This window comes from Protomyctophum bolini, assembly GCF_963924005.1.
Source record: "Protomyctophum bolini genome assembly, chromosome: 19".
Lineage (NCBI taxonomy): Eukaryota > Metazoa > Chordata > Actinopteri > Myctophiformes > Myctophidae > Protomyctophum > Protomyctophum bolini.
The window spans coordinates 37,797,992-37,821,012 of NC_137880.1; the positions used below are offsets into that span (position 1 = coordinate 37,797,992).

General features: G+C 42.0%; 2 protein-coding genes across 2 annotated transcripts; both read left to right on the top strand.

The window, feature by feature from the left end:
• Nucleotides 1-1,807: 1,807 nt before the first annotated feature.
• fosab (v-fos FBJ murine osteosarcoma viral oncogene homolog Ab) lies at nucleotides 1,808-4,569 on the top strand. The gene is made up of 4 exons (XM_080790242.1): nucleotides 1,808-2,117; nucleotides 2,542-2,769; nucleotides 3,013-3,120; nucleotides 3,241-4,569. The coding sequence occupies exons 1-4, from the start codon at nucleotides 1,983-1,985 to the stop codon at nucleotides 3,994-3,996; spliced, it is 1,227 nt and encodes a 408-aa protein (XP_080646368.1). The 5' UTR covers nucleotides 1,808-1,982; the 3' UTR covers nucleotides 3,997-4,569.
• Nucleotides 4,570-10,230: 5,661 nt separating this feature from the next.
• On the top strand, nucleotides 10,231-22,175 carry tmed10 (transmembrane p24 trafficking protein 10). The gene is made up of 5 exons (XM_080790928.1): nucleotides 10,231-10,468; nucleotides 12,163-12,283; nucleotides 12,894-12,967; nucleotides 19,614-19,740; nucleotides 20,179-22,175. Exons 1-5 carry the CDS (start codon nucleotides 10,292-10,294, stop codon nucleotides 20,298-20,300), a joined length of 621 nt encoding a protein of 206 aa, XP_080647054.1. The 5' UTR covers nucleotides 10,231-10,291; the 3' UTR covers nucleotides 20,301-22,175.
• The last annotated feature ends 846 nt before the right edge of the window (nucleotides 22,176-23,021 follow it).

The window sequence follows — 23,021 nt, forward strand, 5'->3', positions numbered from 1 at the left end:
ATGCAGGGACTGAGAAGTACATGTGTCCTCGGCTCTCACATGGGAATAACCCCAGTTCTATATCGGGCAGAACATACATAAATACAGATTACAGCTTTATAACTCAATTGCCTCTCAATGATTAGGCCTATATATAGCCTGTAGTTTCCATAGTAAAGTCAAGTCTAATATAAACATAGTCTTGGGGAAGACCTGCATAAGCCTATATAGGTCTACCTCTAGAGCTGCAAGCAAACAATTATGGAAAGCTACACTCGACTAACCAGTTTGCTGAAGCCTACATTTTTACGACACACCTCTAGAATGCACACAAGAGTACAGACGCTGCCCGAGGACAAAGTACACACCGCACGTCGACGAGACACGGATCCTGTTGCGACATGCAGGCTCTCCTCCTCCGGAGTCCTGTGTGTGATTGTGTACAATCTATCTATGCAGCATAAACATTCACATGCAAATAAACTGCTGCCATGGGGTATTATGCACGTATAGACTATACGCCAAATCAAACAACAACGTATACGTAACGTTTCATGTCCGTTTCAGGGAGGAAATACATTCTAGTATATGAAACAGTCTTATAGAAGTGTATATTCGTACATTTCTAAATGTTTTGATGAGTTGAAAATGGTGGGCCCTAGATTGTAAACAAGTGTAAATGTGTAATGCTTTTATGGTGTCCTCCACTCACAGTTAACAGTTTTTGTATTGAGTTGTACTTGGAATGTACTGTAATTCTGCAAACTGTTAATAAATACTTCAATCAATCAATCAAAGTCAAAACTATTATATTTAAATAGTGACAGCCAGTACTAGGACAAAATAGGACAGGGACTTTGGATTCTTGAAGTAATGTTATAAACTCGCTGACTAAACAGTTAATTTAGCCTTTGATTGATTGATTTATTAACAGTTTGCAGAATTACAGTACATTTCAAGTACAACTCAATACAAAAACTGTTAACAGTGATAAAGCATATCACAGCAATAAGCATCATAAAGTATTACACATGTTTACAATAGGGCCCACCGTTTTCAATTCATCAAAACATTTAGAGACGTATACGAATATACACAACTATATAGTCAAAAGCAAATCATCGTAGGAGGTAAAAAGGGAAAAGAAACATACAGTTATACAGCCTTTAGACCTATGTGTGTTGCCATTATCATTTCATATATATTCTCAGCACACTGCAGAGCCTATAGACCTAAGGTTTTTTTTTTTTCTTCATTTCTTCAACTCAGACACCAAAATAAGGCAAGTCTGCACAGACAAAATGACCCTTTGTTCTTATTTACTGTATGCCGTGTCCCTTAAGTTGTTTATTTATTATTCCCAACAAAGTACTCACAACAGCTTCTATGTTTGTTGTCTTACATCATGTCGCTATAGCCTGCCGGCCAATCCTCGGACGGTGCATACATTTCCCGTCAACGCCACCCCTTCTTACAGGATGCACCATATATGGTAAATGACGGAGAGGATTCCCCTCTGTTTCTGGAAGGTTCCCCCTGCTGTGGGCGGGTCTCCGCACAGACTTCCAAATGTCACTTTCGAAATACAAACAGTGGTAAATTCCAAATATAATAAAATAACGATAATACATCTCAATGACATAAAATAAACGAGACAATTCTTGATTTGGTGCATTTATTTCTATTTTTAAATGTTTTTCGCCGTGTGATTTCTCGACTGCACCAGCGCAAGGCCACGCCCCCTTTTGTCTACGTCACTATCCGGCCCCATTCGACAGACTATAAAGGCTGGCGGAGCTGTCAGACTCAACATTGAAACTTTCACCAACTCTAGAGAGGATAACAACAATAAGGACTTTCATAACGAGCTCAGCACTCGGGAATCAACTCACAAAACAGGGATTTCCCCCGACAGCTGATATAGCTTAAACCATCTTCGGTTTGTTTTGGGATTTACTTTTTTTTTGTTGTTGTTACGATCGAGTTTGATCGCTTCCGCAAACATGATGTTCACCGCTTTCAACACCACGGACTGCGACTCGTCCCGCTGTAGCACCGCTTCCCCGGCCGGTGAAACCCTGGGATACTATCCGTCTCCGGCTGGATCTTACTCCGACCTCGGGTCTCCCCAGTCTCAGGTAAGCTTTCAATACTCCAAATGTAAATGCTTGACACTTTCGTCAGAATAGAACATTCTGAATCAGAATGGGCTTATATAGGGCCATAGTTGTCAGTCTTACATATTATTGCTTAAACGCTTAACTACCGGTAGTATAAACTCTATGCAACTATCAAAAACATCTATTGAATATGCAGCTGCAGCTTTTATAGTTGCTCTGCACCTGAGCAGGGAAATCTTCATTTACGTCATGGCTTGCATCAGCAGGGATATTTATAAATGATGATATTCTTTTTATAGACTGCTATATATGTCTCATTAACATAGTATCATAGGCATAGCATGTCATAGCAGTGCTATAAGCCTTTTAAAGCCTATACCTATATGTGTAGGTTAGGTTATGTGCTCAGTGTACTGATGATTCTCCCTTTCATTCCTTGCAGGATTTCACTGACCTCACATCATCCAGTGCCTCCTTCGTTCCCACGGTCTCAACCATCTCCACCAGTGCAGATCTCCAGTGGATGGTTCAGCCTTTCTCCTCGGTCACCCCTTCCAACAGAGTTCACCCATACAGTACCTCCAGCAGCCCCCAGCCCCCAGCTTACTCCAGCACAGCAATGAAGTCCACCGCATCCCGGGCTTACAACAAGAAGGGCAGATCTGACCAGGTAATTATCATTATTAATTAATGACTTACATTTCACTGTAAAATCCTCAGTGTTCATTACATTCTGAGTCAGTGCACCACATTTGTACACAGTTACAAATTATACAGGATTTTACTTGGCATTGATTTTTTGCATAACAAGTAGAGTCCTCTGCATGGTTAATATGCATTAGTTATTACATAAATGCATACATTAAAGACAGCTGGAACCTGGAGACTTAATTTCCTCCTTTTTCGTGCACAGGTTTCAACTGAGGAGGAAGAGAAGAGAAAAGTCCGCAGAGAGAGAAACAAGCAAGCTGCCGCAAAATGCCGCAACAGGAGGAGAGAGCTTACAGACACACTGCAAGCTGTAAGTATTTTACACATTTATTAGGCTATGTAACTAAAATAACACATCATTCATCCATCGTAAGACTTCACGTGTCCAAACAGCAAAATTAATGTCCTCTTTTTCTCTCTGTCTTGGCAGGAAACCGATGATCTGGAGGATGAGAAGGCCAACATTCAGAGCGACATCGCTAACCTCCTGAAGGAGAAAGAGCGACTGGAGTTCATCCTGGCGGCCCACAGGCCCATCTGCAAGATCCCCTCGGACTTGGACGTCTGCACTTTCCCGACCATGTCGATGTCGGTCTCCCCTGCCCACTCCCACAGCTCCCACAGCTCCACCGAGGAGGAGGTCTCCATGCAGACCCAGACCTCCCCCGTCTCAATGGAGTCGTGCACAGCAGCAGCCAGCACGGCCCACCACCGCCACCACCAGTCGGTCTTCACCTCCACCTCCAACTCCATCTTCTCCAGCATCCCCATCCTCTCCTCCGCCACCACCAGGTCGCTCAGGTTGAGCGACCTGGACACCGCCGTCCTCGAGGAGTCCCTGGAGCTGCTGAGCAAGGTGGAGATGGAGGACGCGGCGCGCTCGGTGCCGGATGTGGACCTCTCCAGCAGCCTGTACGCCAGCCAGGACTGGGAGCCCCTCTACACCTCGCCCGCCACCACCACCGCCTGCACCACCAGCGACTTTGAGTCCCTGTGCACGCCCGTGGTGACCTGCACGCCGAGTGGCACCACGTCCTACACGTCGTCCTTCGCCTTCACCTACCCCGAGGCCGACGCGTTGTTCCTGCCCACCTGCGGCCTCATGGCCCACAGGACGGGAAGCGGCGGCAATGACCAGTCCTCCTCCTCCGACTCCCTCAGCTCGCCGACCCTGCTGGCCCTCTGAAGAAGGACTCTTATATCCACAAGACCACAAACCAATATAGTTCTTCAGAATATTTTAAAAAAAAAAGCACGTTCACACTTCAAGTATGAGAGGTTGAAGAAGTGCAGATCATTAGGGCTTATATGGATTGGTACTTTGTATACTACCAGCCAAGGAAGCAAAATGTTTATTTAATTGAATATTCTTCATGCCTATTTTCAACTATGTAGCAAGTCAGTGCATGTTTAACTAATACCACCTAATAGTTTTTTATGTTCACAAATAGATTTATTTAATATTTGATTTCATGGTGCTAGATGACAAAGCTGTTGTATTGTTGAGCAATATTTACACTACTAGCCTATATATATTTCTTTCTGGTTGATGGTATGTGATGAGAGTATTGTATACAATGTGATTTAAACGTGATGTGCTACTATATCTATCCATGGTCTGAGTGGTCTCTGTTATGGTATATGAAGTTTTCTGTGAAAACTGTATTTATTTTTGTTAAATTTATTTTTTTACATAAAGAATAACGAGGAAAACATTGAATGTTGTTTCCAAAAACCTGTAAATAAAAACATAGTAATGTTTAAATTCAATTATTTGCCTTTCACAATCTCTTTCTTCCCTCCCTCACTACTCCACACATTCTTACACACTTGTCTGCCTGCCTCCTCTCCTCTCCGTGCTCAGTCTCGCATGCACAGATTGATATCACAACTAAGCAGGCAGAATTAGCAGTTGGAACGCATTCAATAGAGTAATTAAAATAATGCCTAAAATTATACTCTCCCTCTTGGTCTACATTTTCCTCGCACCTCCATTGGCTATATTTATTGTTCCGTCTGTTGCCAAGGTTATTTACGTCAGTGCAGGCGTCGTACGTCAATGCGTTCTTTTCCATTTGCAGAGTGTAGAGAAGGAAGGAGTACTTTGCAACGTTAGCGCGATTACGTTTGACTTCCGTGCCCAAATTTAGATTGTCGCTACCTACATCTCGTTTGTTTCTGCTACTACCGGGTTGCTGGCTGCTCTCTCTCTCTGGTATTTTACATTACTGCTTTTCTGTTCATGATCTGGGGCAACTGCATGGCGTCTTTCACGGGCAAACATAAATCTATGCACGGTTGGAGCTTTCAATTTATTTTTAATCTCGTAAAACTACATTCAACAGTAAAGCTCGCTCTGAATGTTAAAACAATGCGCTCGGTTTACAATAAACACACACCTGCAAAACAATATGGTTTAAATTAGGCTACTGATGATGATCGATTTCGGGTAGGCCTACTGAGTAGTGACAGACGTACAGTCCACTATACATTTGAAAATGTAGTCCTAGATATACTCCTATATAGGCTACTGTAAATTATATGTAGGCTTATTTAAATAGTAGAGTAGTCTATACAATAATGCTACTTACAATATGGCACTTGAACGTCAATAAGTCAATTGAGGGCCTATACTGGCATTTTACAATGTAGGTCTACTGTATATTATTGGATACTAACTGATATACAAATAGCCTATGCGATATTACACACACACACACACACACACACACACACACACAACTAATCAATCAATCTGTTACTGATGCTGTCGCCATAGACATGTCATAAGATTAATATTGTATCCTTTGGGCATGAAAGTAACAGCATGGATTTTCTGACAATTACCTTGCTTTGTGAATCTACCTGTTTTGTTAATAAAATCCCTTCCCTATAACTCCCTATAACCTCTCAATAACTCTTCACAGGAAATACGCGTGAAGTATTAGGGCAGGACTGCAGGACGGATATCTGTCATCGCAATGTCCTCATTCTGGTTTCAACACCCATTTACACAACACTTCAAAACAATCAATCACGTTCACATTGTTGCAGCAATCAAATGGGTGTATAATCGTCCACACAGTCCATCCTAAAAATATATTAATGATTAATAATATATAGCCTTGTAAACTGGATCTCTTTTTTTTCTTCCTGGATTAGATCTCTAAACATTTGAACTCTGATACTCTCCTCCTAATCCAATCAACATGTGTTAGACAGAAAACAAACATATATATATATATATCTGCTATAGTTTTTTATAACCAATCATAGTTGCTGGATTTTGAGTACTTGACGACGTTGACGAAAGCCTCTGTGTTTTCCCTTTCCCCCCCCCCCCCTTCAACAACACTTCTATGTGCAATCATGCAGCGTCTAATATACTCTATTAATACCTCTTATAGCCAGCCCCTGGGAAATGGGGAGTGGGGGGGGGGGGGTGGGCTAGCAGAAATAGCAGGTGCCCATTGCTTCTTTTAACATCAGCATCAACAGCAGTAAAATTAGAACACTGTGACGCCAACCTGCGTGCGTCGGTGCTGCAACCCAGGGGAAGCAGGCAGGCAGGCAGGCAGCGTATGCTGGAGAAAAGGAGAGGAGGAGGAGGAAAACAGGAGCGGAGAGAGAGGGGAGGGAGGGGGAGAAAGGCAAGGGAAGGGGTATATGCAACTATGCAAGGAATAGAGGGGCACAGCGATGTTATAGGGAAGGGAAGGGGTATTATTATGCAAGCAATAGAGGGGCACAGCGATGTTATAGGGTGGGAGTTTGCAAGATAAAGAGAAGCCGCCCTGAACACGTCTCATTTATGAGAACCCAGAGACTGGATCTATTTTGAATGCAGTGGTGACGAAAGCCTGCCGTGTTATTACGACAGCAAGCGCTCAGTTTGGATCGGCTTCGTATTCATATAAAAAAACCCATCTTCTGACACCACTTAGCTCGCAAGAGAGAGAGAGAGAGAGAGAGAGAATGTGAATGCTTTAGAAATCCATAAATATCTCCCTGTCTCGCCATTGTGCACGTGTCTGTCAAAGTGATACTATACAGTACTGTAAGTCAGTTTCTGTACGAAAACAGCAAGTATATAATATGCATTTACTGACATGCATATAACAAATTATATTGATTCATGTTTGCAGATTTTTTACACCCAAATATTAATTTAAATTAATTAATTCTAATTCTTGTCTATTCACATAGCCTACTCAAGAAACATGGCATACGGTATATTCATATACCACCTCAGGTGTTGTGCCATCAGAATATTTCATATATAAATAAGGCAGATCCAGTCCAATCACTTCCAATTTAGACGGTGGACAGGGTCCTGAAATTCACTCTGACAAAAATGTGCTTGTCAGTCTCTGCTCTCCTCAGTCAGGAAGTGTTTAATACATTCAGTAATCTTTGACACACCTATTGACGTAAGCATTTAAAAGTGCGTAGAGAGGTTGTAAACCTTTATCACCGTTGAGGTTGCTGCCTGTCCAAGGTGATATAGTGCACGCCGTTCCATTGGGATTGGCCTGCCAATTGTCTCACCACCCCTATGAAATATAACGGTCATAATAGTGCCTTGAAGGAGGGGGGCGTTAGTCTGCATCCCGTTAGACCGAGCAGTAGGCGATGACGTGTCACCTGTGGCTTCCGCGTGCGATTAGGGGCTCTATGTGTTAGGGACGGGTTAGAGTTTGGGGATAGGGTTAGTATGGGGGTCTAGGATTAGGGTTAGGGTTATGGTTAGGGAATAGGGTTAGTATGGGAGTCTATGGTTATAGGGTTAGGGTTAGTATGGGGGTCTAGGATTAGGGTTAGGGGGATAGGGTAAGCACGGGGCTCTATGGTTGGAATATTGGGTTAGCCAGATTTATGAGTGTCAGGTTATTGCAGGGACGTGCACACATAGACATCAAAGGGGGGCTTCATTCAGCCTCTGCCCTTTTACCCGGGCTGTAAAACAACTGCCCTTTCCAGACCACGAATGAATGCAGCATTTATACGATGGTGGAAGAAATGCAAATGCCACTCCTTTCCATGCCATGCCGGATAAGGCAGCGTTCAGGAGAAAGAACTTGGAGCGCAGCATCTTGAGTTGAACAAATGTTGGACTAATGCTAAATGCATAAATAAATAAAAGTTGCCAGCACAGTATCAGTTGGAGGAGTGTATAAGGAAGGGGAAGAATATTTCTTTGATTTGAAAACAGAGACCATTTCATGAACATTAAATATGGCATGATCTTGAAAGAAAAGAACAACATCAACAATGCATTAGTGTGGGTGTCGGGTGACATACTATTCTTAGAGGTGATTTGAAGCAATGAGAAACAATACAATACGAGAGGGATTTCTCTGTGTGGTTTAATGGCCACTTGGCAGCAGCAGGCAGGCATCCTCTTCTTGTCTCCTGGGATCTGAGCAATGTTTCCCTGAAAACCGCCTGGACAGCAGAGCACTGTCACATGTTGGTGGGTAAATCCCTTCACTGCTGACAGGAAAATATATAGCTTTGGGCTTTAAAATATGCACTGTATATCCTCACTAACAGACATTGTAACGCAAAACATTGTAATCTAGATTTACACCACACATTGTTGTGTAATTTAATATTGCATTGGGTTCTGCATTTATGGGATTGGGATTATAATACTGTAACTGAGTCAAATTCTAGTGTTTGGGAATGGCAAAAAATATTTAGCTCATAATAAATATGTACATATATTATACTGCATATTGATGCTTATCAGCCCAAGCCATATATAGGCAAGGGTTGATGTAAGTGCAATGATAACTTTCCTGAACCCATCTCAAAATGTACGGTGTCAATGTACGTCCCCGTAATGAACAAACTCTAGTATATAGAATCAGAATCATTGTACTGTATATGAAAATGAGAAGGAAAAAAAACATTGAGATATGGTACACAAACTCTCCTAAAGGGTTTTTTCCATCAATCATCACAGCTGCATGTTGTACTGAAACAAAGTAGCCTACTGTAGAAATGACCTGGCCGCAACTTCCCGCAAGTACTTTGTATACGAATTCCGATATTATTAAGTTAACCCAGAAAAAAGATCATGAGTTTGGCCTTGTTTGTCTAGGAGTAGGAGTAGGAGTAGGAGTAGGACCTGCTCATTTGTTGTGTCTGTAGCAAGAGAGCATGAGAAAGCTCAAGGTGGCGTATAATGTTAGTATGAGGCTGCTGCTAGGAGCTCCAGGAAGCTCCAGTGCGAGCCATAGCCTATGTTTGTAAGTGTCGGGGTTCCAACTTGCCCTGAAGTTTTAATAAAGTTGATGTATACATTTATGTGCAGAGTCAGATAATGACATAATTACTGCTGTGACTAACCCTGTATACAGATTCTCTTCCAAATTGTGGAAGCACAGAGCAATCTTCGTTCCTATACTCTCACCTATGTATGGTCATGAAGTGTGTGAGTTTTCTTCGACAGGTGGCTGGCATCTCCCTTAGAGATAGGGTGAGAGCGTATTAAAGGATTTTAAAGAAGCTACACTTTTTGATGTCTGTTGGAAGGGCATCGTTATTTTACATGGCCAAAAAAAAACACATCAAACACAACTTTCCAAGCTTTTTGTGAGCTCAGGCTGTACTATTTGTACCTTTCCAAATTCCAAATAAAGTGCACTGAAACAGCACTGCGTGTGATAATGAATGATAATGAATTTATTTATATAGCACATTTCTAGACAAAGTCACAAAGTGCTTTACATCGCAGAGCAAAAGAAAACAACAAAAGATCAATCCATGCAATTAGAAGGCATAAAAATACAAAGCATACATGATTAATAATCCACAAATGACAATTTAAGAAAGGCTTTGACATAAAGGTGGGTTTACAGCAGTGGTTCCCAAAGTGGGGTACGTCTGGGGACCCCCAGGGGTACCTGAGGGAGTTCCAGGGGGTCCCCAGCTAAATGATAGTTTGGAACCAAATGGACCCTTATGGGTCTGTAACTCTGAGAGTGTACACATTTGTACACTCTGAGAGTTAGATTAGCATTGATTTTACAATATAATGTGGGGTCCCAGAGATAGAAATGTCATTAAATGGGGATCCGTAGCCTAATGCATGTCAAACTGGGGGTCCTTGAAATTAAACGGGTTGAGAATCACAGCTGCTAGAGACTTAACATCTTCTCTCATGGGGGTCCTTGGCATATATGTTTTTCAAATTGGGGTCTGCGGGCTATTTCGTGTCAATGTAGGGGTCCTTGACATGAAAACGTTTGGGAACCACTGGTTTACAGGAGAGATTTAAACGTGGATGCTGATTTTGCACATCTTGTGTAATGCATCCTCCGTGCCAGCGTTGGTGCTAGACTAAAGTGACCACACACACAGCAGTCTCCCTCCGGAGGTAGGACTGTTGCTTTGCTGGCTAGCCCGGGTTGGCTGCTTCCTTGCTCGGTTGGTTGGTTGGTTGGGGAAGGCAGCAGCTAGCAGCAGCAGCAGCCATGGCTCGACTCGCCGCACTACTGCTGTTACCGGTTCTCATCGAATCGGTGTTCTCCATCTCCTTCTTTCTGCCGGTCAACTCGAGGAAGTGCTTACGGGAAGAGATCCACAAGGACGTGCTGGTCACGGGGGAGTACGAGATCAGCGAGCAGTCCAACACCAAGACCAACCTGAAGGTGAGCAACCACAGGAAAAAAAAGCCAAAGCTCAGGTAGCCTCTCTCTCTCTCTATGCCCCGCCGTACGACCGGGCGGCGCGCGCCGGGAAATAGCAGATCTACAAGCTCACAACGCGTCGAGACCGAGGCGCGTTGTGAGCTTGTAGATCTGCTATTTCCCGGCCGCCGTACGAGGAAGCACAAACCCGGGGCTGCTTTACTGAGAGAGAGAGAGAGAAGGCCCCGCAGCTAGGGGGAAATGATAGCTCCAGGTCTCAATGTGGTGTCTCTCTGTTTACAAAGTATTGGTTTTTTTGGGGGAGGTAACGGTGGAAAGTCAAACAACGCATTGATTTCAAGGATTTGTGACTTAATTCGGCCTTAAATCTCGAGCCCCGCCGGGCATAAAACAATGAAGCACTTGACAGCTGTTGTTGTCCTGTTAGCCTGCATGCTAAGCTAACTAGGAAACTGAACCGGTGGGCCCATGATGATGAATGGCATCTTCCCTGCCGGCTAGTGTAGCATCTGCTGCTACGCGGAGGTTGATTTCTCAGATATTTTAGATTATTTTATATATATATATATATATACACACACATTAGTAACATTGACACACGTGCTTTATCTGTGCGTGTGTGATGTTTCCAACACAGACCATCCTATTCAAGGCACTATAGTCCATGCTGATCCCTCCTAGATGTTGTTACACGTCAGTCTTAACAAGTGCAGTCAGAAGTTAGCACAATTAGCACATTAGCATGAGCCACCACTGATGAATCGATGCCTGGTGCTCGTGCCCATCACCCTATAATAAAGATATTAAGTCCACGTTGCATTAATTTTGTGCGTTACTTTTTGATGAATTGAACAAGGTGGACCCTATTGTACACAAGTGTAGTAAATGCTTTTATGGAGTCGTCCACTCACTGTTAACAGTTTTTTTTGTATTGAGTAAGTTGTGCTTGAAATCTACTGTTAATGTTAATACATACTTCAATCAAGCAAGCATTTGAATAGTGCAATGCACGTCAGTACTTGTGTATCATTCTGTTTCACTTTTTATTTTATTTATTTATTTTTTACTACTTTATTAACGGCTAGGCTACAGTTCAATTAATCCAAGGTCTGCTAAGAGGATTTAGAAACGTAAGAAAGTCTATGGCTTGATTACATTGGGGGTCCTTCATGTTCAATTCATAGGAGAAGGCATGGTCAGTAGCAGATGTTTCTAGAGCTGATGATACACACAGGGTGGTTGTTCTCATTTATGTGTCTGGAAATCAGCTCACTGTAGCCTACATGCTTGATTCAACAAATAAATTAACCTGAACCTGAAACTGATTTAATCCATTTCGACCTGAGGACGATTCTACAAATGTCTTCTAAATCCTGACAGTTTTCTGAAAAACCCTCTGTTTCTATGTCAGTGGTTCTCAAATTATTTCATGTCAAGGACCCCAGAAACGTTATGATATTGGCTGCCGACCCCCCCCCCCCATCTGAAAATGCTGTTCCAGGGACTCCCCAGAAGCAAAGTTTTGAATTTAAAAGTTTGCTCTGAAAGAATATATATTCAAAGATTTGCACCGGTTAAAACACCAAAAGGGGTTCCCGCTCAGAAAGGGGTTCCCGCCCAGCCTAATGATGTTTAGAATACACGTTTTAATATGATGCCCCTTGACATTATCGTCGATGTCCTCTACGTTACAGATCACAGATTCCTCGAGCCACACGCTTTACTCAAAGGAAGATGCAACAAAAGGGAAGTTTGCGTTCACCACAGAGGACTACGACATGTTCGAGGTGTGCTTTGAGAGCAAATCGCCTATGGGTAAGTAGTTTAACCCATTCTGACCTGAGATCAGATTCTAAAAATGTCTTCTACATCCTGACAGTTTTCTGAAAAAGCTATGTTTCTAGCTAAGCTGTCAGTGGTTCTTTGATTTTTCAAAAATAGCAGACCTACAAGCTCGTAGATCTGCTATTTTTCAATAGCTAAAGCATAACATAATGTTAACGCCAAAAGGGGTTCCCGCCCAAAATGTGGTAAGTAGTACACTGCCTGAATCAGGAAGCTCGTGTCAAGAAAACTGTCAATTCTTTGTTTTGAGTCACTATTTAAAAACGTATCCTCATCATGCACCATTATGCGCCTATCTGTGAGTATCAAAAGGTGAGCAGGCTTGTTGTCACATGCTGTCCACAGTGTCCAGACACAATCCAGACAGTTTTAACTCCATTTAAAAAAGATGGTTGCAAAATGCACTGACGCATTTTGCAACTTTTTTTCTCCTCTTTATCTTCTCATCTTATCTTATCGTGAAGTGATGATAATTTAAGTGGGACGAATTTGAGGTGTACATAATATTATGTTCTATAAATCTCGGTTTCTGTTACATTGCCTCTCATAACGGTGAGTGAATGTGTTTATTGTCGACCAGGAACCGGGAGGGTCCCCGACCAGCTGGTCAACCTGGACATGAAGCATGGTGTGGAGGCCAAAAACTATGAAGAAGTGAGTAGAAGGGAGACCATTTACGACTTTCCCATTACCTCTGTTGAGTGTTTGCTTTAATTTGTGCATTATTAGGTGTCTGAGAGAGTAGGCGGAACAAGGTAATACCAGGGAGGGAGGTAGAGGGCACGATCAGGCACCCCACCCGAACCCTCCCATCTACCCCCCCCTCCCCAAAACTTCCCCGAAGCCCCTGCAAGCCGCTTTTCCGGTTACGTCATCCCAAAGGCGTCGTCCTCGTCGCTCTGTCCGAGGGAAACAAACCTCTTATGTCTTAAAAGTGATTAAAAAAAACCCATTGATTTAAACATGTAAAACAAAAGGCGCGTTTAGCGGGTTTAGCAGGGAAAGACAATTGGGGAAAGAAAGACGGGTTTGGCGTGTTCCACAAATTCAGCACCATGTAGGCTACAGTGGACCCACTTCAACTAATGAACAGTCATAGGGCCATTCATACTCCTATTTTAGAGACGAATTAAAGTCGGTTCGGCTCTGTAGAGCCTACAATGTGACGTCATTTGAGGTTCGGGTGGGGGGTGGGCGGGGGCGGGGTTGTGGGTACCATCCTAAAGTCGGCTCTTCGGTGCTACTGAAAATTTCTTGAGGAGGCTAAATCATTTCGGCACTACAGCGGCCGAAACAGCGGTAAACTAGGAGTATGAATCGGCCCTTAGCAGGCAGTGATAGTACTCTACTGTAACCTACCTGTTTTTGTTGGGCCAGCTGTTGTGTTGATGATGATTTTAACAGTGTGAGACTTACACAATTAACTACTACTCACCTAATTAATGCAGCCACCACAGAGGTTCTGTGTCTTAACGTTCTTCCAGTGTGTAATAGTTGAGGTCAAAGATTCATGGTTTTCATATTGTAAATATATGAATTTTGGTGTTTAATCCACCACCACTTCTTGTTTACTAATCTTTAGACTACAGCCGGCGGTTGGCTACAACTGAAACGGACTTGTCAGCACTATTTCTTAACTTACAGGATGTAGAATCAGGGGTGCCCACACTTTTTTGACTTTAGAGCTACTTTCACAATGACTAGCTCAACATGATCTACTCACCCAAAAAAGTATTATCCCATTTCTGAAAGCAGCACTGGCTGCTTATACATACTATAAGACAAACACACTTGGAATGGGAAATAGAGAGAGGAAAATGGAATTCGTAGTTATTTGTATATGTCTTTGTATTTGTATTGCATTTGTATTGTGTGTTTGAGCTGAAAGGCTCTTTTAATCAATCAGTCACCTTAATTCAAGTAGTTTTTTTAATGATCTATATTTTGGGGCATGTCTACCTGCAAAGCCTTTGTGATCTACTGGTAGATCGTGATCTACCTTCTGGGCATGCACCCCTGATGTAGATAGACATTTGTAGAACCCTGTAGATCTGCTAGTGTCTCGTACGACGGGGCATAATGAATGCGTCGTAGAGGCTACCACCTGAGCTTGCCTTGCAAAGTGCGACCAAGTAAAGGTCTGTGTCGTGACTGTGCAACGCTGTGTGATCGTGATCATCTGACAGGCTCCTGGACCCCTGGAGTCACTGGCTGGGGAGCAGCCAGAGGAACTGCCCAGCACGTTTAACAACATAGAGAGATGTGCATCTGTGTAACGTTACTGTTTATTTACTGACATCAAACTTAAAAGGAGAGAGAGAACACACTTTCCCCCCTCTCTCTCTCTCTCTCTCTCTCTCGGGGTCCAAATGGCTACTTCCACATGTCCTCTAATCAAGTTCTTGTAAACATTTGACGACTACTTTGACATGAGGGCAAGGTGGGGCCTTTGTGTTATTTGTCCTCTGAATACTTGGAAAAAAGGAAAAGGCCGCACAGCTTGTAGTCGCGATGCTAGAAACTTGCTTCTTGCATCGTGACTACGAGCTGTGCAGCCTCTTTTCCCTTTTTTTTTAAAGTTTTTATCTCCTGCGGTCAGCACCTCCCCACTACTGGTCTTAGCTTCTACCTCTTTGTTTGTTCTCCTCTGAATACTAACATGGTTATCGTAGGAGTCGGATCACCTGGCTCACTGTGGTCCTCTGAATACTAACATGGTTCTCAAACATTTTCATGTCAAAGACCCCCATGTAGATATGTAATCGGCCGATCGGAAAATATGTTGTTCCAGGGACCTTCCAGAAGCAAAGATCTGAGTTAAAAATGTTCGTTCTGAAAGAATATACCGTATTCAAAGGTTTGCGCCACATTTTCACGATTTTTCAAAAATAGCAGACCTACAAGCTCGTAGCGTGGCACTTGGTGCCGCGCTATGAGCTTGTAGATCTGCTATTTGTCAATAGCTAAAGTACAGCATAATGCTTAAAACACAAAATGGGGTTCCCGCCCAGAATGGGGTAAATTAATAATTGCCTAAAATAAAAACATATTGTATTGTATGTGTATTTGAGGTGACTGAGCACCTTTCTAGATTTGCAGGAGTGCAGCAGGCAGGTACCAAGAAGGTAGCTTGCATCCGTTTTCATAAAGTATAATTTAATTATTAGAATGTTGTAGAGAAAAATCGCAACCGTCTGAATTACCCCTCGCTGTGTTACCCTTGGTGGCCTTGACATGGTTCTTGTTCACCGTGTTTACAGCAAAATACTTTACATTTACTTTACAACACATAGTCATAGTCATAGTAGATCACATGGGCATGCCAGGCGCTTGCCCACATCGTGGAATTTGTAGGAACAAAAAGGACAGGGGTCGGCAAACCCAAGATATTGAAAGAGCCATTTTCGACCAAAAATAAATTCAAAATCAAGCTTTATTGTCTCCCGGGTTGCAACGAAACGATAGCAGCAGTGGTGGAGATCCACTTTTTAAAAGGTTGTTTGCTCTCTTCTACTTTCTTCAGCAGTTCTGCAACGGCACTCTCTCATTCCCAGCCGGGTGGTCAGTTTGCAAACTTAGCATGCTTTCCCTGGAAATGTCTTTCAATGTCACTTTATTCGTTGTTTGATATAGCTTCTCACTGCAGATTAAACATACAGGCAGTCAATCTGCATTGGCTGTGAAGATAAAAGCCTCTGTCCACAAACTGTTAAATCCTCTGTAGATCGGCTATTTTCAGCATGCAACCAAGCGTAAAATTACTTATAGAGTGGATCTGTTGTCCAATAGTCCCTTCCTAACATTTTAGTCTAGTTTTTATTTGTCGACGGAATTGTCAGTATATTTAGTCTTAGTTTTAGTCATCGTAGCTTAGTTTTAATTTAGTTTCCATTTGTTTTTGTCAGTGAAAATAGGTGGTCGACGAACATTTTTCGTCTTAGTTTTAGTCGACGAAAACAACACTGTCTCACACCCACCGGTTTGTTTATAATAGACACCTGGCTGGCACGGCGCCAAGTGTGTCGCATCATGCTATGACGCAAATTTTAGTTGACATTATGTGTTGAAACTAAATTCTTAACACATTTCTACAAAATTGGAAGACTTAAGAGTGTTTGTCACGTTTGGCCTCCTACAGAAACCATAAATGTGACCCCTGAACTAGGAGAACAGCCTAAACGCACAGAGGGGAAGTTTCTATACGTCTTATTGAGCGATTCGATTTATCCATAGAGATGGATGCATTTTGAGAAATAATTTAAATAAAGCAGAGTAGGCAACCTTTAGGTCTGTATATGGTAGATGTGGTGATACTGCATTTCTTATTGAGTCCTCCTGACGTTTATAGATAGACACAGCATTTAGGCCTGACGTCGAAATAAAATAAAAAAGTCTCCTGAAGAAATATATATTCAAGGATTTGTGCCGCATTTTCACGATTAAAAAAAAAATAGCAGTTCTAGCAGATGCGTGCTCGCATCCGCCTCGCTGACGGCAGACTGCTGGGCGAGCGCTGGCGCTTTTGGCATGGTGGGGGTCAGATCAACATGGAATGAATTCTGTACTGGCCATATATGGAGCATGTCTTGAGTGTACAGGGTTTGATGATGAGGTCAGATCAACATATGGATGTCAGAACAGGTCAGCTCCATGATACAGTATATGGAGATCTAAGGGTGGTAGCGGCCAGTGGGGACATTCTCTTGAGTGTACAGGGTACAGGGCCGGGCCTGTTTGAGAACTCTAGGTTCTGACATACAGTGTATCCATATATGGATATCTAAGGGTCAGATGTAGAGTTGCTGGCCAATATAGATGACATCAGCCTACAGATGACACACTGAGCATATTCATATACTTTACCGTTGTTTGAATAGAGGAGACATTGGTCGTATTTTGGCAACCCATGAATTATATTCCCAAATACTAGAGATTATGCTTTTCTTGGACACAGTTGGTCCAACTTGGTGTGGCACTGATTTCACTGAGCAGTATCAGTATTGGTAGTAGCAGTTTCTCGGTAGTAGCAGTAGTAGAGTTTACTTCATTTATCTATGCATTGTGATATGAAATTGAATATGTAGTTTTTTGTACACCTGTAACTCAAATAATGGTTTGATAAGACTATTATTAACCCATTCTGAACGGCATCATGCTTTAGCTATTGAAAAATAGCAGATCTACAAGCTCATAGCGCGCCACCGAGTGGCGCGCTACGAGCTTGTAGGTCTGCTATTTTTTGAAAAATCGAAGAACGACTGACATTTTTAGAATCTGATCTCAGGTCAGAATGGGTTAATCAGACCAGTGTGTCCCCAGTGGAAACCTCGTATGAATCTGATCTCAGGTCAGAATGGGTTAAAGTCTCTCAATAACAGGTCTGCTCATAATGTGCTTATATCAAAATAGAAGCTAGTTTAGTTTTTCCATCTACCCAGTATTTACAAGTTGTGCTGAAAGCACAAGGATATCATTAAGTAACCAGTATTATATCCAGTATTTAAGTTATTTACTTTTCTCATAACCTTTTCTCTTGTCCTGTACTGTACCAGTAATGAAACCGTTGCAGATCTGTTATGTTATGGTATTCTAAATTTGAATTGGAGAAAATAATGACTAGATCACTCAAATCCCAACAAAAATGAAAGCCTGTAAAGATATTCAAGTGTGTTTCTGCATTATGTGATTTTTAAACGGTTTCCTACCGTCTGTCAATGTTATTTACAGTATTACAGTTGTAATACTGAAAGCATAGATGCTAGTATTGTTATCGATACATATTCAGTGCTCAAGGTTACAGAGTTCATTTCGAGAACATACTTCTTATGACTACTTGAAACGTTAAATGAGTCTACTGAGAGAATACATTTATACACATAAATGTATACAGTAAAATGTGTTGAGTGTTAATTAATCCATTTATAACTCCGAGCATGTACAAATGTAGCCATTCCGTACGTACACTCTTGAGTCAAATGATCACTGGGGGATTTTACTGTGTAGAAAAAAAAGGAAAAAAAGCTATCAGCTGAGAATCCCCCTCCACCCACCCACGCACCTGCACGCACGTATTGCACGCACACTGCAGTGCACAAAGAATGCTCCGCCGTGCTGCTGTGTATCTGTCTGTGTGGGCAGAGAGACTTCGGCGGACAATTGAGCGGTGGGCATGACTCGCCTGTCTATTGGTGGCAAATAAATACGTCTGTGAATGAGCGTCTTCGTACGTCGTGTCGGCATATACGCAATCGTGCTGTACGACGTAGCAGGATATGAGAGAAAACCACTTCCAGCCACCCGGAGGTGTCTGTCCTATTTTGAGCCTGCGTAGATAGATGGCCAATCTACAGTCAGCCTGTAGATGGCCAATCTATCCATCTGTATATTAGCCAATGCTATACAGGTGCTCTGCATAATAGGTGGGTCATTGTTACTATTTGAACAGAACTATTAATTTTACCAAGACAAACACAAACTACTGTTTATTGATTCTGGCCGTGTTTGTTGGGCCTCATGCAAGGAGGATGTGATATTATTATGTGTGATATAATGAAGGTGAATTATCTGGTGTAGATCAGTTAAAAAAAAAAGTTGATATAGCATCAAGCTTGTTCATGTGTAATGCTGCTGCCCAGTGCAAGAGAGACACCTACTGGACAAAGAGAGTCATGGCAGCCAACAAGGGAGTTTCCTTGTTGCGATGTTTCCTTGCAATGTTCCCTCAAATGACATTCTATAGAACAGGGAGGAGGATACATTAGAAGTGATACAAATAGCTAAAAGGAGGTACATTAAAAGTGTGACAAACACTTATACATTATAATTACCACACAATTACCGGTATGTGCTTTTATAGGGATGCACAAACTTGACTTGAATTTTCAACGGCTCTTTATTAGATTTATTATCTTTAGCAGCCGACACTGCTACAAATTAGGAATTAAGATTCATGGAGTTGTTTTTGTTTGTTTTGTGTCTGTACAGATTGTTTTGTATGTTTGTGTCTGTACAGATTGTTTTGTATGTTTGTGTCTGTACAGATTGTTTTGTATGTTTGTGTCTGTACAGATTGTTTTGTATGTTTGTGTCTGTACAGATTGTTTTGTATGTTTGTGTCTGTACAGATTGTTTTGTATGTTTGTGTCTGTACAGATTGTTTTGTATGTTTGTGTCTGTACAGATTGCTAAGGTGTTTGTTTTGTGTCCGTACAGATTGTTTTGTATGTTTGTGTCTGTACAGATTGTTTTGTATGTTTGTGTCTGTACAGATTGCCAAGGTGTGTGTTTTGTGTCTGTACAGATTGCCAAGGTGGAAAAGCTGAAGCCTCTGGAGGTGGAGCTGAGGCGGTTGGAGGACCTATCGGAGTCCATCGTCAATGACTTTGCTTACATGAAGAAGAGGGAAGAAGAGATGCGAGATACCAATGGTATGAAAACAATACAATACAATACAATACAATACAATGAGCGAACGTTTTTAACTCAAATCTTTGCTTCTGAGGGGTTCCTGGAACAACATATTTTCAGATGGGGGGTTGGCGGCCAAATACATGGGTTCCTTTGACATGAAAAACTTTGAAAACCACTGAGATAGATTTTCAGAAAACTTTTCAGAAGATGTTTTTCCTCAGGTCTAAATAGGGTTAATCTGCTGCCTGTAATAAGGCTCTAATAAGGTTTAACCCATTTTTGGGTGGGAACCCCTTTTGGTGTTAGCATTATGCTATGCTATTAGCTATTGAAAAATCGACATGCATGTAGAAACACGGCTTTTTCAGAAAACTGTCAGGATGTAGAAGACCTTTTTAGAATCTGATCTCAGGTCAGAATGGGTTAATAACTTTCTATTCTACTCCCCATCCCAGAGTCCACCAACACGCGTGTGCTGTACTTCAGCATCTTCTCCATGTGTTGTCTCATCGGCCTGGCCACCTGGCAGGTCTTCTATCTGCGGCGCTTCTTCAAGGCGAAGAAGCTGATCGAGTAAAGCGGGGCCACAGGCCTCCTACCTCAGGGGCAAAGAATGCTGCCTGCCAAGTCAGTCAAAACACATCCCCAAACATCCACCCTCCTTGGACTAGCTTCAGCAGAAAACAACAGCAAAAAAGCAGGGCTTTGAGGGACTCAGACTCTAGTTTTCAGGGCTGTGCGAGAGAGAGAGAGAGAGAGAGAGAGAGAAAAGAAAAAAAAGAGTATGAAGGTTGTCTTCTGGAACATGATAACACCTGCTTATTTAGTAGACTGAAACATGAAAAGCGCTGTAGAAAGAAATACGAATACATGAGGAACTGTTGAGGCATGGGGGGGGGGGGGGGGGGGACACTAACCTGATGCTGCCAGATCCCAGAAGCTTGCTACACAAATTTGTTTCACAGCTTATTGGGATCTGGGATCGCGGAAGCAAATTCGATGACGGGGCTGTTCCTTTTTTTTCAAGATACTTGGTAGATGATTGGATGGGACCGTCTGTCTATCACCGTGTGGGCGTGCAAACACAACCAATCATATTGACGTGTCTATATAGCTTCACATCCGGTTTCGCACATAATCCCGCCCTTAGCTCACGCTGATTGGTTCGGTACGGAACGGATTGGTGTTAGTTGAACTCCCTGAGAGATCCCAGATCCCAATAAGCTGTGAAACAAATTTGTGTAGCAAGCTTCTTGGATCTGGCAGCGTCGGGTTAGGAAAACACATCTTAGCTGCAGAAGTGTGATGTGTCTGTTTGTTTTTTACCCCCATGTTACCTCAAGTTTCTGTCTGCACTGTTTTGACCTGTTGCGTCTTACTGAATAAGAACCTGTTGCTTCCATCAATTGAACGGTTACGTGCGTTTGATTTTTTTGAGCTCGGTTTGAATGGACGTGCCATGAGAGAATGTATATTGCCCTTCTATTGTTGTACAAAATCTTCGCCAGGCCAAGCAAACTAGATCCGTGGTGCCCTTTTTATCAAGTGAAGGCTTATTTTGAATAGCGAGGTGGATTGTTACGTTGAAGAGGATATTGGCTCCCACTGACTTTTTGTTATTGTCACCTAATTTGCATTCTGTTCGCTAAATTTGACAGTGTCCTTAGTTTTGTTTTCATATTGTAAATGCTACGTATTTGCTTTTCACAGGTATTGGCGGGTTTGTAAGTTATCAGAGATATCCTCTTAGTTTAAAAAAAAAAAAAGTAGGTCAATTCTATTGCAACTAACTATTGCACGGTCAGATTTTATTTTCAAAGATGAAAATAAATAAGTGTCTGAAACACATTTTTGCAACACCAATATTAACAAAAAACCTCAAATATTTGGCTAAAAAAAATAAAATGCTCCCTATTTTAGGGAGGGAAAAATAACTCGCTGCACCATCTGTAGCTAGCGGTTATTTCCAAATATACAGTTCAGTTTTATAAGACTTCGTTCAGGCTGTTAAATTAATATAATTTTTCCCTTGCCAGGTTGGAATAATCTGTGGCTTTTAAGGGATGTGTAAAGTATGCTAATGTTTGGTACAATGTGCTCTGTTAAGTAGAGCACTTTACTGCATACATTGATTGACGGGTGATGCTTTATCACTTGGTCCTGGTTATCAATTCTAAATTACCGTATTTGCCGATCCATCCAGTGTTGGTTTGTTTCTTTTTTTTTTATTTTTATTAATTATAAGGCTTGGGTATTGGCGAGCATAATGGGTGGTTGCACATATTGCAGATTGTTTTTCACAGGGTTTAATTAAGTCATCATCTGTCATGGGTACATTTTTAACAGTGGACATGCGCGTCGTGCGCAAATCAATGATTTTTATGTTGATTGATACATTTTGTAAAGGTTTATGTTGGGGCTTTTATTCAATAAAATATTGGATGGATTTACATTGGCGATGTTGTCAAATATTTTCCTCTGTCCCGAACTTGGAGCCACTACTAATGCTGAAAGTTCTGGTATTGTGTAAGACATTTTTTTTTTTTTTTTTTAACTTGTTCAATAAATGGTATGTTTTCACTGCATTGGGATGGCTGTATCGTATAGGCTTGAAATGGCTAGTGATTGTGACGTCATCGGGTTTATTTGAGGAAGGTAAGAACAATTTGGAAAGAAAGATTGCTGTGTCTGAACTCTGAAAATTGATTTGTCACCTTGAAATTGAAGTAAGTTTTTAAGTTGCTTTGAATTGCACCCGTTTTGATTTGAAAAGTGCACAGCACATTGCAGTGCACTGTAGTACTCCAACCAGACCAGTGGCCTTGTGGTCGTTAGAGTGTCCTCCCTGAAACTGGGAGGTCGGGGGTTCGAGTCATACCAAAGACTGTAAAAATGGGACCCAATGCCTCCCTGCTTGGCACTCAGCATCAATGGGTTCACATAAAAAGGTGGCTATAAAGTTTTCAACTTCTCAAACAGTGCTGTGTGCACTGTAGTATATCAGGAATTTAAATTAACTTTACTTGGTAGAACTGGTTCTCCCATTTAATTAAACCCAGAACGCGGCCAGGGGGCAACAGCCCCGGTTTCCGGCGATCCACCCGCGCACGAAACGGTCAAGAAATTACAGTTACCGCATGGGGTTAACTGTACCTCTACTGTACCACACAGCCAGAGACACACATAGCTGTCTATAGGAGTGGTTTGCACCACTCAAAAAGAAAATGTAGGAGCACCAATATGTAAGCAATGTTATTTTATTAAAACAATATAACGCCAGGCAGGTCCTGCCTGTCTT

Bases quoted from the DNA above. Each gene is read 5' to 3' on its own strand.
- fosab (XM_080790242.1), top strand. From the start codon at position 1,983: ATGATGTTCACCGCTTTCAACACCACGGACTGCGACTCGTCCCGCTGT. The intron at 2,770-3,012 runs GTAATTATCATT...TTTCGTGCACAG, and splicing joins AGAAGGGCAGATCTGACCAG to GTTTCAACTGAGGAGGAAGA. The intron at 3,121-3,240 runs GTAAGTATTTTA...CTGTCTTGGCAG, and splicing joins TTACAGACACACTGCAAGCT to GAAACCGATGATCTGGAGGA.
- tmed10 (XM_080790928.1), top strand. From the start codon at position 10,292: ATGGCTCGACTCGCCGCACTACTGCTGTTACCGGTTCTCATCGAATCG. The intron at 12,284-12,893 runs GTAAGTAGTTTA...ATTGTCGACCAG, and splicing joins TGAGAGCAAATCGCCTATGG to GAACCGGGAGGGTCCCCGAC. The intron at 12,968-19,613 runs GTGAGTAGAAGG...GTGTCTGTACAG, and splicing joins AGGCCAAAAACTATGAAGAA to ATTGCCAAGGTGGAAAAGCT.